Below are 16,100 nucleotides of genomic sequence, written 5' to 3' on the forward strand. Positions count from 1 at the left end.
ACATGTCAGACAGTGACTCATCTCTCGCTCTCTTTAATCTCTCTCTCTCTCTCTGTTCTATCTCGCACTAAATACACTCTCTTCCCTCCCTTTGTCTTCCTCTCTTTCGTGCTTTGTTTCTCACTCTACCTTTCTCTCCATCTCTCTCTCTCCCCCATCTCCCCATCTCTCTCTCTCTCCCCATCTCTCTCTCTCTCTCCCATCTCCCCATCTCTCTCTCTCTCTCTCCCATCTCACTCTCTCTCTCTCCCCCATCTCCCCATCTCACTCTCACCCATCTCCCCACCTCACTCTCTCTCTCTCCCCCATCTCCCCATCTCTCTCTCTCTCCCCCATCTCTCTCTCTCTCTCTCCCCCATCTCCCCATCTCTCTCTCTCTCTCTCCCCCATCTCACTCTCTCTCTCTCTCCCCCATCTCCCCATCTCCCTCTCTCTCTCCCCCATCTCCCTCTCTCTCTTCCCCATCTCCCCCTCTCTCTCCCCCATCTCTCTCTCTCGCTCTCTCTCTCTCTCTCTCTGTGTCTGTGTCTGTGTCTGACTCACTCCATCTGTCAGAGTGTTGCTGTTCCTTCTCATGCTATGTTCTTGGGTAATCAGGCAGACAGAAAGGGAGGGAGACAGACAGACAGGGAGGGAGTCAGGCAGGGAGAACGGCAGACCGGGAGGGGGCAGGCAGGTTGCTCTGTATGTGTCAGCGGGCCTCCGTCGCACGGCCAGCGCCAGACATGCTCAGAATCACAACAACATTTCCCAACGCATGGTGGCTACAGGGAGGTGACACTTCCCAAATGACACCCTATTCCCTATATAGTGCACTACTTTTGACCAGAGCCCTATGGGAAGTGCACTATGTAGGGAATAGGGTGCCATTTAGGATGCAGATGCTGTGCCACTGCTCGAGGTAGATGTTGCCCTTTACCACAGATCTAGGATCAGATCTCTCTAACTCCTATCCTAAGCTTAACCATCAGGGGAATGACAAAATATCTGACCCTGTATCAGTGGTTAGGTAACCTTTTTCCATGTGCTTCCTCTTTGCCGTGTTCGTTGTCATGTTAATCATGAGGCATAGCAATGATAAGGGAATTATTTACTGCTGTTCTGTGTGGGTTAGACACATATTGGTTTGGGGCGGCAGGTAGCCTGGTGGTTAGAGTGTTGGACTAGCAACCGAAAGATCTAGATCAAATCCCTGAGCTGACAAGGTAAAAAAATTGGTTGTTCTGCCCCTGAACAAGGCAGTTAACCCACTGTTCCTAGGCTGTCATTGTAAATAATAATTTGTTCTTAACTGTCTTGCCTGGTTAAAGAAAATTTTGAATAGGCTGATATTTATGGCAGAGCACTGGTCTTATGAGAGTCTTATGATACTGTGTTCACATCTCACCAGCTGAGCCAACGCCTTCTGGCTTGTGTAAGGAAGGAGTGAGCTTCTACCAGAGGCTACAAGCTATAAGGTGAGATAAGATAAGCATATTTAGTTATGGTTGAGGGCAGGGGTGATAGTTTCTTCAGTGATGTCATTGCTATGCTAGTAATGGACGACTAGCCGCCTTAACAATGAAGAAAACCTTGACCCAACCCTGCGAACTGCTAACTGGTTTTACAAAGAAAGGAACTCCAGTTATTGTCATTTTAGATGTAATCCTGATTCCTGATCTTCCCTACCACACACATGTTAATTAGCGACTAAAATATGCATATATTAATAATAATGGAGAGATAGAGAGGAACTCCAAGGGGGACCCAGTCCTTGAGTGGAACCCCTGCTTTGAACAAGGACCACAAATCCCCAAAGTGAATACATTAACCCACTTTTCACTCCACATTAATTTAATGATATGGAGGAGGAGATTCATACATTTTTTTTGGTTTGGGATTTTTGTTTTAGATTCTGTCTCTCACAGTTGAAGTGTACCTATGATAAAAATTACAGACCTCTACATGCTTTGTAAGTAGGAAAACCTGCAAAATCGGCAGTTTATCAATACTTGTTCTCCCCACTGTATCTGTCATGTTTTTTTGTGTATGTGTAAATGTGGGGCTCCCGGCGCAGCCTTCTAAGGCACTGCAGCTCAGTACTAGAGGTGTCACTACAGACCCTGGTTCAATTCCAGACTGTATCACCATGGGCTGTGATTGGGAGTTCCGTAGGACGGTGCACAATTGGCCCAGCGTGTTGGACCCCAGGAAGAGTAGCTGTAAATAAGAATTTGTTCTTAACTGACTTGCCAGGTTAAAGAAAAAATAATCATTTACCAGGTACATGGTGAGGTTAGATAGTACCAGTAGTAGCCTACCTTTCTAGACCCACAATCTCTCACTGTTCAGAACAGTTTGTATGATTTTTTTCCTCATCAAAGGGAATGGCATCTTCTCCTCTGGACAGGTGGGCGTGCCACTGCTGTATTCCTTCAGCTGTTCTTGTCTAATGATGTTCTGTATTATGTCATTCTGTATTATGTTTCATGTTTTGTGTGTTGGACCCCAGGAAGAGTAGCTGCTGCTTTTGCAACAGCTAATGGGAATCCTAATAAAATACCAAATACCAAATTCCAGTCTTTACCAATAACCACAGCACCATCTGCTGGTTCAAGAACACACTACTAGAGGGCTCTACACAGAATAGTCTGGTGCACACAATTATTTATTTATACACTAGATGACTGATAGGGGGCGCTGTGTTGGCACTCCCTCACTGTTGTGATAGAAATGCAATAGAAATGCATGTATTAATGTGTACATTTGTTTTTGCCTCGTTTATTCTGTTACAGACACATTTATGCACACTATTATATTATGTGAGCTAAACATAAAATAACAATATATGAAAACATTTTCCTTAAAATATAATTTGTTTTATTACTAATGTTACTGTCCCCACGTCAACAAAAAAATACTTAAATGCATGTTCTTGAAACATTTAACTGAAATACAGTAGCATCCCATATATTCCTATGGAGGACTGGTCCTACTGGGGAGTGCCAATATGGCCGACATGTGGCTTCAAAGCCTCTCAATGGCCAATACATAGAATTCACAATCCAGGGTTTATACAGTGCCTTGCGAAAGTATTCGGCCCCCTTGAACTTTGCGACCTTTTGCCACATTTCAGGCTTCAAACATAAAGATATAAAACTGTATTTTTTTGTGAAGAATCAACAACAAGTGGGACACAATCATGAAGTGGAACGACATTTATGGGATATTTCAAACTTTTTTAACAAATCAAAAACTGAAAAATTGGGCGTGCAAAATTATTCAGCCCCCTTAAGTTAATACTTTGTAGCGCCACCTTTTGCTGTGATTACAGCTGTAAATCGCTTGGGGTATGTCTCTATCAGTTTTGCACATCGAGAGACTGACATTTTTTCCCATTCCTCCTTGCAAAACAGCTCGAGCTCAGTGAGGTTGGATGGAGAGCATTTGTGAACAGCAGTTTTCAGTTCTTTCCACAGATTCTCGATTGGATTCAGGTCTGGACTTTGACTTGGCCATTCTAACACCTGGATATGTTTATTTTTGAACCATTCCATTGTAGATTTTGCTTTATGTTTTGGATCATTGTCTTGTTGGAAGACAAATCTCCGTCCCAGTCTCAGGTCTTTTGCAGACTCCATCAGGTTTTCTTCCAGAATGGTCCTGTATTTGGCTCCATCCATCTTCCCATCAATTTTAACCATCTTCCCTGTCCCTGCTGAAGAAAAGCAGGCCCAAACCATGATGCTGCCACCACCATGTTTGACAGTGGGGATGGTGTGTTCAGGGTGATGGGCTGTGTTGCTTTTACGCCAAACATAACGTTTTGCATTGTTGCCAAAAAGTTCAATTTTGGTTTCATCTGACCAGAGCACCTTCTTCCACATGTTTGGTGTGTCTCCCAGGTGGCTTGTGGCAAACTTTAAACGACACTTTTTATGGATATCTTTAAGAAATGGCTTTCTTCTTGCCACTCTTCCATAAAGGCCATATTTGTGCAATATACGACTGATTGTTGTCCTATGGACACAGTCTCCCACCTCAGCTGTAGATCTCTGCAGTTCATCCAGAGTGATCATGCGCCTCTTGGCTGCATCTCTGATCAGTCTTCTCCTTGTATGAGCTGAAAGTTTAGAGGGACGGCCAGGTCTTGGTAGATTTGCAGTGGTCTGATACTCCTTCCATTTCAATATTATCGCTTGCACAGTGCTCCTTGGGATGTTTAAAGCTTGGGAAATCTTTTTGTATCCAAATCCGGCTTTAAACTTCTTCACAACAGTATCTCGGACCTGCCTGGTGTGTTCCTTGTTCTTCATGATGCTCTCTGCGCTTTTAACGGACCTCTGAGACTATCACAGTGCAGGTGCATTTATACGGAGACTTGATTACACACAGGTGGATTGTATTTATCATCATTAGTCATTTAGGTCAACATTGGATCATTCAGAGATCCTCACTGAACTTCTGGAGAGAGTTTGCTGCACTGAAAGTAAAGGGGCTGAATAATTTTGCACGCCCAATTTTTCAGTTTTTGATTTGTTAAAAAAGTTTGAAATATCCAATAAATGTCGTTCCACTTCATGATTGTGTCCCACATGTTGTTGATTCTTCACAAAAAAATAAAGTTTTATATCTTTATGTTTGAAGCCTCAAATGTGGCAAAAGGTCGCAAAGTTCAAGGGGGCCGAATACTTTCGCAAGGCACTGTATACATCATTGGGTGCACATAATAAGCACTAGTAGAAACACACAAATATAACAACAACATAAAAGAATGGGAAGAGGGTTTTGTATGATGCACTGACAAAATGCATCATAACCCAGGGTTAGAGCCAAGATGGAGGTGCGGATGCTTCAACACAGCATCCCCTATTAGTCATCTAGTGTTTATATCACAGAGAGAGCAAAGTGTTCAGTCTACAGCGACTAATGCATGCTGGTGTTGGGTGGGCTTTTGGAAGGCCTGCATTCACCCAGTCACTCTTTTCACTCCACTTTGATACAAAGTGATTTTCATAGTAGGTTAGGAGAGCATTTTCGCTAACCCTAACCCATTTCCTAACCTTAACCTCAGTCTCCTAACCCGCTACATTAATTATCCTAACCTGTGGCGTAAGTTCTACTAACCTTCTATGAAAAAAAAAAAGTTTTTCACCTCATGAATATGGAGTTTTTCCTGGTCACGACACATGGTCAGGAACCATTCATGAGTAGGGCCAAAGATGGTGGAAAAATCAAGATACCCCATAAAGGCTGTTTGCCATTGAAACAAATGTTCACAGTACCCATCTACTTAATGGAATTGGTATTTGTTTCATTGACCCATTGTTGACATTGTCCCAAAATGTTTTGCTTGTCGGCACTTACGTTTTCACGATATGTATCTTTCAAAATACAGAAATTATCGTACGATTTCTGTATTTTGAAAGTGAAATATCTTGAAAACTTGACAGCAGCTGGGTCTGGTCTACTTAGTAAGTATTAGTTATTTTTAACCAGAAAAAGGAGCCTATAAAATATCTCGCTTTCTCTTCTGTCTCATGAGCCATGCAGTGAGGATTCAGTTTATTTCATTGGGTGGCAGCAAAGAGCTATCTCCAGTGCCACTAACAGCATTATAGGAGATCGGCAGTGTATAATTTACAGTGTAATCAATGGTTTATTACACAGAGAAATTGACTGCTTTTATGGACGACTGCTTAAAAAGACCACTGACATTTCATATCATATGAACGTGTAATTTAGCATGAAGCTGTGATGGTTGTGTTACAGTTGTGCCACCAATCATCTCTATGGGTCTGAAACCTCCAGTGATGCCCTTGATGACTTTTTAGTGACAGGGCTCTAATGCTCTTTCACCTTCTCTCGCCCCTCTCTCTTTCTCTCTGTCCAGATCACGGGGGCGATCCTCTTGGCTGTGGGACTATGGGGAAAGTTTATGCTGGGTGCGTACATATCTATCATCGCTGACAGCTCCACCAACGCTCCTTATGTTCTCATCGGCACCGGAACATGCATCATCGTGTTCGGACTGTTTGGATGCTTCGCTACCTGCCGCGGGAGCCCATGGATGCTCAAGCTGGTGAGAGCTAGGAGAAGTTGGTGAGAGCTAGGAGAGGTTGGTGAGAGCTAGGATAAGTTGGTGAGAGCTAGGAGAAGTTGGTGAGAGCTAGGAGAAGTTGATGAGAGCTAGGAGAAGTTGATGAGAGCTAGGAGAAGTTGATGAGAGCTAGGAGAAGTTGATGAGAGCTAGGAGAAGTTGATGAGAGCTAGGAGAAGTTGATGAGAGCTAGGAGAAGTTGGCGAGAGCTAGGAGAAGTTGGCGAGAGCTAGGAGAAGTTGGCGAGAGCTAGGAGAAGTTGGCGAGAGCTAGGAGAAGTTGGCGAGAGCGAGCTAGGAGAAGTTGGCGAGAGCGAGCTAGGAGAAGTTGGCGAGAGCGAGCTAGGAGAAGTTGGCGAGAGCTAGGAGAAGTTGGCGAGAGCTATGAGAAGTTGGCGAGAGCTAGGAGAAGTTGGCGAGAGCTAGGAGAAGTTGATGAGAGCTAGAGGAGTTGGTGAGAGCTAGAGAAGTTGATGAGAGCTAGGAGAAGTTGATGAGAGCTACGAGAAGTTGATGAGAGCTACGAGAAGTTGGTGAGAGCGAGAGGAGTTGGTGAGAGCTAGATGAGTTGGTGAGAGCTAGAGGAGTTGGTGAGAGCTAGGAGAAGCTGGTGAGACCTAGGATAAGTTGTCATCCGAGTAACTGAAATGTGTCTTTCTTCCCACTGGGGAAGAAACAGAATTCAACATCTGTTCCACATTGGTTCAAAGTAATATCATTGAAATGACGTGGAAACAACGTTAATTCAACCAGTGTGTGCCCAGTGGGTTTGTTTCTGTCTTTGTTTCGTTTTTGATTCCTTTCCTTCTAAAAATGTCTTCCTTTCCTACTGTCATTCAACGTTCCTTGCAGTGTTTCGAGAATCTTATCGTGAGCAAAGGGTGAGAAAGTCTGCAAAATATACACAGTAACTCAGTGGCCGTTTTGTGGCGCCCTGTGTGCCCTCTCTCTGCAGTATGCCATGTTCCTGTCCCTGATCTTCCTGGCTGAGCTTGTGGCTGGCATCTCCGGCTTTGTCTTTCGTCATGAGGTAGGTGGCCCTGCCATACATGCCTCTGGCACTCACCCACAGGATCATGAGTACCCACCCACTTGGCACAGATGTCAATTCAATGTCTATTCCACGTTAGTTCAATGTAATTTTGTTGAACTGACGTGGAAACAATGTTGATTCAACCAGCGTGTTCCCAGTGGGCAGAATTCATCAGTCAGAGTGTCCATCTGTTTCACAACGGGAGAAGCTATGAACACAACAAGAACTTTGTGTTTGTGTTCCCAGATAAAGGGAACCTTCCAGAGGACCTTCAGTGAGGCAGTGAAGAACTACAATTCCCAGGACGAGAGGAGCCTGGCTGTGGACAATGTGCAGCGCAGTGTGAGTGACGGTCATTTTGACAGCCAAATTAGGGTTGTGATTAAAAACGGACTGTGATAAAACTCTCTCTCTCTCTCTCTCCATCCCCCTCTCTCTCTCTCCCCATCCCCCTCTCTCTCTCTCCATCCCCCTCTCTCTCTCTCTCCATCCCCCCCCTCTCTCTCTCTCCACCCCCCCCCCTCTCTCTCTCTCTCCCCCCCCCCTCTCTCTCTCTCTCCATCCCCCTCTCTCTCTCTCTCTCTCCATCCCCCTCTCTCCCTCCAGTTGAAATGCTGTGGTGTGTTGAACTACACCAGCTGGTTGTCCAGTATCTGGTTCCCTAACAACGGCATCCCACCCAGCTGCTGTGCCAGCATCTCTGACTGTAACGCTTCTGACCTGCACAATGTCACCATAGCCCCCAGCAAGGTCCACCAGCAGGTCAGACACACACACGGACAGACAGACACACACCGTACACACTGACAAACACACTCACTTGTCTTGTCTTCTACAGGGCTGTTATGAGCTAGTGACTGACTTCATTGAGACTAACATGGGGATCATTGCTGGAGTGACATTTGGAATAGCGGTCTCACAAGTAAGTAACAGTATGGGCCAGCTGTTCTTCCACTCTCCTTCTGTGTGTGTGTGTGTGTGTGTGTGAGCGTGCACCCAGTGCAGGTTATTAATGATTACACACGGCTGGGGCGGTGTTCACCACTGCTCCTTCAGACCCAATCAGCTAGTCCGCCACTCAGAGCCTGTTCCATCACACACATACCATTCAGGCGCGTCTCGGGAACTATTATGCAGACCAGAGTACAAGAGCACACACACACACTCTCCATCCCTCTCGCTTTTCCACATATGCATACAGACACACGCACACTCTCTCTCTCCCCTACCTCCTTCCTCATTTCTCCTCTCTCTCCCTCTCTCCTCATTTCTCCTATCCCTCCTTCGCTCTCTCCTCTCTCTCCTCTGCGCGAGTGTGGTCGTTACCTCCTGCTCGGCTGACATGCTCGATTAGCCCCACAGCGCCGCTCGTCGTCACAGCGACCCCCTCCATTACCCCTAATGGGCCTGGGGGAGGTAGGTAGAGAGAGTGAGAGTGTGTGTGTGTCTCCGTGGACGCTGTGACCTGCGACGGCCTGCTCTTCTGCAGTCCCGAGCCCATTAATTGCACCGTAAACGTTATGGAGGGAAGCGGCGAGGGGAGAAGGAGGGGTGGCAGAGAGAGATCAATGACACCTCTTAGAGGAGCAGCCACCCCTTTAATGTATCTTATCCCTATCCCTCCTCTCCTCCTTCCCTGATCCCTCCTCTCCTCCTTCCCTGATCCCTCCTCTCCTCCTTCCCTGATCCCTCCTTGGCCCTCCATCCCCCGGCAATGAGGATGGAGGGAAGAGGGGGAGGGTGGAGGGAAGAGGGGGGAGATGGAGGAAAGACAGGACCTCTAAGAGAGATGATTTATTGTGTGCTGTTGGAACTGACTCATTTTCATCACCACCCCCCTCCCTTCTCTACCACTCTCTCCCCCATTATCTCTCTCTCTCTCTCCCACTCTCTCTCTCTTTCTCTCCAGTCAATTGGTATGCTGTTGGCATGCTGTCTGTCGCGGCTTATCACTGCCAACCAATATGAGATGGTGTAGCAGTGAGGTGCAGGTGAGTCTGACACACACACAAATACTTCATTTGAATCCACCAATCAAATTGACAAAAAAAGGATCCAAACATGTCAAAGGTCCCTGTGTGCAGGGCACAGAAAGCACATCCTTCTCCAAACAGCTAGGCTGCCCATGACAGCTGAAACAGAGCAGTACCTAGCCAATTGCTTTGCCCTGGTTTTTGTCAGGCCTGCAATCTGGAGGCCACACACTGCAAGCCTGTGTACGTGGCCGAGACTCCCAAATATCAGCCCCACCAGCTTGCACCTCCACCCCAGACTGTCCCAGCATGCCACGAGGGGCTGTTATTTAAGCAGCTTCTCAGCAAAGGCCTGCTCCATGTAGCCATCCAATGAGCATCCCACTTCCAAAACGAACACCTCCCCCTGGTCTCCCCCCACAACAACAACAACAACATCTGGCACACAGGAAAACCCATTGTCATCAATATCAAACGAGCTTCCATCACACAAGAATGTTTATGCATGCGTGCTGTTGGTGAGACCACTTGTTCCACCTCGCTGGCTATCAGGTCAACAAGACGGTCATGTCTAGCAATGTATAAATCCTTGTATGATCCCCAGCCATTCACAACATGGGCAATGGACTCCATTTCATTTGACTCATGTAGAATACAAAATGGGTCATTATCTACAGGGTACCAGAGTGCTACACACACACACTCTTGTGTAGTGCTATTTGTCTCTGTGACTAAGTGCAATGCATCCAGTGTAATAAGGGGTTGTGTCACAGACCTCCATGGCTGGAACCCCTACAGCCCCCTGCAAGTCGCAGTCAAACACACACACACACACACAAACGTGATCTCACTATGCAAGGTAGTTATCGCTAGCTCACACCTTCCCAGCAGGTCCCTTTAATTGGCGGTCCCCGACTGTGCTGCTGTGGATTATAAATAAAACTGTTTGGCTCGCAATTAAACACTCTGATTTATACCGTGTTGGCAGGGCTGTGTGGCGTGATTATGCCTTAAAGAGTTAGAATCCCCCACTTCTCCCCCCTATGACACACTGGCTTAACCTCATAGGATTTAGCCTCATAGGGTTTAGCCTGATAGTGTTTAGCCTGCTAGCGGTTAGCATGGCCGATCTTCACCAGAGCGTCATTGTCAATTTGAAGCTTGCAGAAACTGTTACTGGCTCCTATCCATCAGACATTGGTTGGCTGTTTTGTCACTTCAGAAGCCTCAGGGCTCTAAATAGACCAGAAGCCTGGCACGGGATGGTTAACCGACAGACTGCGTTCCACAGGTGCAGAGAGAGAGAGTGGCATTTAGGCTTCTTACACACATCACAGTCCAAAGGCTCCGCTCATTACAGCAGACAAATGGCTATCCCTCTGGCTGTGTGGCGGCCCTGCAGAGACTTCTCAGGGAGATCTGTCTTCCAAAAGCTTCAGGTGACAAGTTCCAAAAGAGAAGATCCCCTCGTTGTCACTGATTATGGGTGGTGGGGATGGTGTTTTCAGGGAATGTAGTCACACATGCGCAGACACACACGTACACACACAATCATGTTGAGTCTCTCTGTGATTGTCGGCACCTTTGTTCTTGTTTCCTTCCAGAGAGACCAGGAGGAGGAGAGCGTACACGTCACCTTGGAACCTGGGGAGGAACACACCCAAACGCTGGCACAGTCCATTCTTACTTTTCCACACCTTATCTTTCTTCTTACTTTATCGCTCTCTTTTTCTCTCTTTCATCTCTTTGAACACATTCCTTAATATGCCACCATGCCATGATTAAAAATGTTACCTTTCAAGACCTTAATTCTTCTAAAATGAATGGTTGTCGATTAGCACCTGCCTCAGCCATATGCTCTGATCCAGGCATGCCATGCCTAATTCAAACAGTACCAATCTTCACTTACACAAGTTGACAATATTCCTAAGAAATTACCTTGATGCAACATAGCAGTGGAACGAGGAGCTATCTTACCCAGTCTAAATTTCCTGGAAATTATTTTTGGGATGCCATCAGAATTTCCAATATGAGGTCTTTGAAAGAAACTTGAGCTCACTCAGAAGTGACTGAGTCTCTCTCTCTCTCTCACACACACACACACACACACAGCGTCTGCTTTTTGCTGCTACATGGACTACAGTAAACCTACATCCTGCTTCTAATGACTATCACTCTAAATGACTTTGTGCAAGTTGCTCTCTGGGGATGTGTATTTGTGATGCGTTTAGATCCTCTGTATTCAGTCCTGTACTTGGTGATCTCTGCCACTCCCTCCCCTGTGCCTTCTGTCTGTCAGTTGGTTAGTCATAATGTTGTTTTGTTGTTGTAATATTTCATTTTAAAAGTCTTAACTAGTCATGTGTGTTTCTATAACAGTAGTCTGAGACACAGCCATTTTTCTGGTTTAAACCCCAGTTTTAGTGTTCAAATGTTTTTACACATTCCCCTTCTGCTTGAGATCCCACTCTATTTGACTATCCTTGTCCATTCTCCAGCACATCCAGTTCTCTCTCTGTCTCTCTCCACCGCCACACCCCAGTACATTCGGTTCCAACACCCTCCTCCCTGACTGACGCATATCGCTGCACAAACTAGTTTCACTGAGTCAGCACTGCTTTCTGATGATGAGAGAAGACTATTCTACTTCCTGTCTTTTGTTGTTGCCGTTTGCTTCTCACTATATGGGATTGGTAGACAGAGAGAGAGCCAACTGGGCACAGACTGGTTGAATCAATGTTGTTTCCACGTCATTTGTGGAATAGACGGTGAATTAATGTCCGTCCAGTGATAGAAAGAGAGAGAGATTCATTCTCAGTGGCAGGACTTGAGGTGTTCGAGCTCGATTCGGTCAGTCATTGCTCTGGCTTGGAACAATCAAATGAAATACCACTTTTTGAAGATTTGCCACTTTTGTGTATTACTTAAATGGAGAATCAGTAATATGACAGCAACCTCTTAGGTGGGAATGACTGTAGGAATACTACGCATTAGCGAGGGCCTGGGGGTAGAATGGAATGGGGCAGACCACCGAGGTCACTGACACTGTTACTGGTTCCATTCAACTGCCATGTGAGCACAGAAAGCTGGTTCCAAGATTCTATTTCTCTAATTACTAGGATTCTTTTAGGTTTTTGTTGTTGTTTGTTTTGGGGTTTTGAGCATTCTGAAGTAGCTCTGTGTTTTCGGGGATCACTATACAACCAATGTACATGATCAATTTATCTCTCAATCCAAAATTGGACAGATGAAATAAGACTGTATAAAAAAATAAAAACGTTTTAAAATGCATCACCAGCTAGCATGCCAACAAATGTATGTTGATATTGTGAACAATTGTGATCTTGAATATATGAATAAAATGGTCATTACATCGTTTCAGTTGTGAGCTTCTGTTGTGAGATATTTACTCTCTCTTTTGTTTCTAGAACCGAGTATTTTTTGTTGTTGATAATAAGGTGGGTAGTTAATCGTCATTAATTAATTCTGCCCCTGATAGATCCAATATAATTTACAGGTAGCAATAATATTTTTTACCCCACGGTGTCACTATCACATCTATGAAAAACGTATTCGCGATCCCGTCTAGAAAGGGTGTTCGTGAGGCAGGTTTGACCATAGAATTAGCTATTAGAATAATTTAATTATAGTAATTGAATAGGATTTTTATGGGCTTGACTGTAAAAAAAAAATTACGAACAAGAACAACATCAAATGAAATCCTTACCGTTTGTTACAATGTAACGTATTCACAATGGACAACCGTATTCGTGATCATGAATCTGTTACAGAATCAGCAACTATACTTTGTTGATACAGCATAAACAACTAACTACTTTGTTGATCGTGTATACCGTTAAAATGGTCACTAGTACACCTACTACTTAGTGTTTTTGTGGGCGGGAATGACGCAACCCCAGCCTGAATTAAACTCCTGTTTCAACACGTCGCCAGTTTCCTCAGATGAGCCTGCTCTATTCCACATCTCAAATAGCATAATTGTGATTCTTTCCTCGCCTCCGTATTTCTCTGAAAGGATGTCATTTGAGACCCTCAAATTCAAACGTACACGAGCCCTGGTTTTACTAAAACTGTGAAAGCAGGTTTGTCACAGTACACATTTGAGTCATCAGTATTGAAGTGACATTATGTTATTTTCTTCATAATCTCTCCAAAAGAGGAAGTATGGAAGGAAGGTAAAGATAGGTGTTTTTGTTGAAGGAAGTAAACATGTTCTAACCGTGAGTTGACTTGGCAGAAAATCAGCGGGGTGTGTGAGAGACCGGCTAAAATCTGATTGGCTGAAAACGGAGTTACCGCTTGTGGGCTGACGCAAGTACGCCACTCTGCATCTCGCCGTCCTCCTGCTGGTGCTGAGGATTTATTAATTAAGCTAGCAAGCTGCTATCGGTCGCTTGGCTCACACCAAGCTGTCAAATTAAGACTTTATGCCTTCCACAGAAGTTTAACAGGTGAAGTGGTTATTCGGAAAAATACCAGGGACTGTAACATCACGGTGAGTTTGTACTGCTTGAGCTAAATGTATTCTCCACATATGGCTAGCTAGCTAATGTTAGCTGGTAATTCAGTGAGTGAGAACGGAAGCATCAATTGGCCACTGTAAGGATTTCTTAATTTTTGGTAGGCCTACTATGCAACTAATGATACTGAAATAACGTTACTTGAAGTAACTAACCGTATGGTGTCTCTTATTTCAGGTCGTTCATCCTGTTACTTTGGCCCGAGGGGGAAAACATTCGACTGAGACAGATCCGGGAACGCCCTTAGAAAAAAGACACTTGTTAGTCAATTAGTGAGTAACGTTAGGTAGTACAGTTCTCACAAGGCAGGCAAGACGTTTGAGAAGTCTGGACGTTTCCTCGGGCTGAGTAAGCTTTTGCAGCAGCTAAATTTGTAATTGTAATCCGATAAAGAGCATTAGCTAGTTAGCTTGTTAAGGTTGATTTCAGACTGACGGAGTAAAACTGCATTATCATCGGTGACGCGAGGTAACTAGATTGTCTGCACGCGGTCAGGTTTCTCGCAAAAATGATGCAAATTTCGGATTCGTACAATCAAAAGAATTCATTGTTCAATGCAATGAACAGATTTATTGGTGCTGTGAATAACATGGATCAGACGGTGATGGTTCCTAGTCTGCTAAGAGACGTGCCTCTAGACGAGGAAGAAGAGGTGAAAACGATATCACCGATTAGGACCGCCAGCAATGGGTCAACCACCTATTTCCAGGACGGGGACATGTACAATTACTATGTACTATTAAAATCGATCAGGAATGACATCGAATGGGGGGTCCTACAAGCCGATGACAGGCGGAAAGAAAAAATGGGGGTGACCGCGTTGGACATATCCAGAATAGAATCCGATGATGATGATTTGGAAAAACAATTTCATTATCATTTGACCGGACTACACACGGTTCTGTCCAAGCTTACCCGGAAAGCAAACACCCTCACGAACAGGTACAATCAGGAGATTGGAATAAGGGGCTGTGGACTGTGACTACTAGAAAGTTGAGTGTGTCAGACGATAACATCAAAAGTCATTGGTGAACAGTGGAATTGGGGGGGGGGTCCTAGTGATATCGTTTGTATTTATTCCCACAGTGGCAATAAATAAATGTAACCTACTAGACGTTTCATATGCATTGTTCAACATTTCCCATCTACTGTTTGAATGATTGTTTGCACTAAATCTTGTGTATTAATGGCTTGTTGTATGGATGGTCTATCCACATTAACATTTTTTGTTGTTGATTGGGCAACATTGCATAATGCCTACTGACAGTGATTTCATATGTTATGGTAGCAACGAGTCATTGCCATACCATTGACTAAATCATATGCTTAGTCTGTGAACTGGAATCAAATGATAATTATTTTGAATTTGAGTGATTCCAAGAGATTAACATCAACTGTAAACATTTAAGCACCATTTTATTTTTCTATAGAAATGACGGCTCGGTGATTAAACATCTGCTTATTGTTATGTTGTGATCAGTTTATTTGACACAGTCACTGGTTTATTGAGAGGTACACAACTTCGGCATGATAGTTTTGTGACTTGATTAAACTGTAAGATTGTGATTAGTCTGAACTGAAGCCTACAGTGGGTATAGAAAGTCACCACCCCCTTTCAAAATGTTCACCTTTTGTTGCCTCCCAGCTTTATTTACACACCATAACCCACAACATCCAAGTGAATCTTTCTCTTCTAAACTCAAAGTAAAACAGTAAAATACCCTATTTGGACCCCTTAGAATTGCAAACTTGTTTTCAATCTGTGATCCAGTTTAGGACTTTGATCAGTTCAGAATGAAAGCAGTTTTTTATAGAGGACTCCACTGCTCAGTAGTGCAATTCAAAGCAATGAGTCCACTATGGTAGGAAAGGTACTGTCAAAGGATCCATGAGATAAAGTTGTGAAAAGGCACAAGTCGGCCTGGATATAAAAAGAATTCAAAGGCTTTGTCCCTTGGAGCACAGTTAAGACCATTATTATGTGTTTTATTTAACTGTTAGTTTACCAGGTAAGATGACTGAGAACATTCATATTTACAGCAACGACCTGGGGAATAGTTACAGGGGAGAGGAGGGGGATGAATGAGCCTATTAACAAGTGGTTAAGGTGTATGGCACCACCCAGACCCTGCATAGATCAGGCCATCCCTCCAAACTGGATAGACCGGGCAAGGAGGAGACTGATCAGAGAGGCTACCAAGAAGTCATTGGCGACTTTGAAGGAGTTTCAGGCCTTTATGGCAAAGACTGGTCAATGTGCCCACTATCACAAGCACTCTACAAATCTGGCCTCTGGGAGGGTGGTAAGAAGAAAAAACCCACATCAAGTCTCGTTTGAGCTTTGCCAAAAAGCACATTGTAGATTCTGAGGCAAAGTGGAAAAAGATGCTGTGGTCAAATGAGACCAAATTGAACTTTTTGGTCTGAATGCAAAACGATATGTCTGGAGAAAACCCAATACATCTTTCCACCCAA

General features: G+C 44.5%; 2 protein-coding genes across 3 annotated transcripts in view; both read left to right on the forward strand.

Annotated features, from left to right (window-relative positions):
• The window catches only part of LOC139372998 (tetraspanin-7-like), a 29,352-nt gene extending 16,991 nt beyond the window's left edge, over positions 1-12,361 (forward strand). Inside the window, exons 2-8 of one of the 2 annotated variants that reach the window (XM_071112916.1) lie at positions 5,873-6,061; positions 7,034-7,108; positions 7,358-7,453; positions 7,718-7,873; positions 7,950-8,033; positions 9,021-9,102; positions 10,689-12,361. In XM_071112916.1, the coding sequence (XP_070969017.1) occupies positions 5,873-6,061; positions 7,034-7,108; positions 7,358-7,453; positions 7,718-7,873; positions 7,950-8,033; positions 9,021-9,089 (669 nt within the window). In that variant the 3' untranslated portion in view covers positions 9,090-9,102; positions 10,689-12,361. The remainder of the gene's footprint in view (positions 1-5,872; positions 6,062-7,033; positions 7,109-7,357; positions 7,454-7,717; positions 7,874-7,949; positions 8,034-9,020; positions 9,103-10,688) is intronic. The other variant, XM_071112917.1, reaches the window with a different exon arrangement.
• Positions 12,362-14,036: 1,675 nt separating this feature from the next.
• Positions 14,037-14,755, forward strand: LOC139372443 (mid1-interacting protein 1-B-like). Its single transcript, XM_071112158.1, has one exon. It carries the CDS (start codon positions 14,134-14,136, stop codon positions 14,605-14,607), a length of 474 nt encoding a protein of 157 aa, XP_070968259.1. The 5' UTR covers positions 14,037-14,133; the 3' UTR covers positions 14,608-14,755.
• The last annotated feature ends 1,345 nt before the right edge of the window (positions 14,756-16,100 follow it).

This window comes from Oncorhynchus clarkii, chromosome 18, assembly GCF_045791955.1.
Source record: "Oncorhynchus clarkii lewisi isolate Uvic-CL-2024 chromosome 18, UVic_Ocla_1.0, whole genome shotgun sequence".
NCBI lineage: Eukaryota > Metazoa > Chordata > Actinopteri > Salmoniformes > Salmonidae > Oncorhynchus > Oncorhynchus clarkii.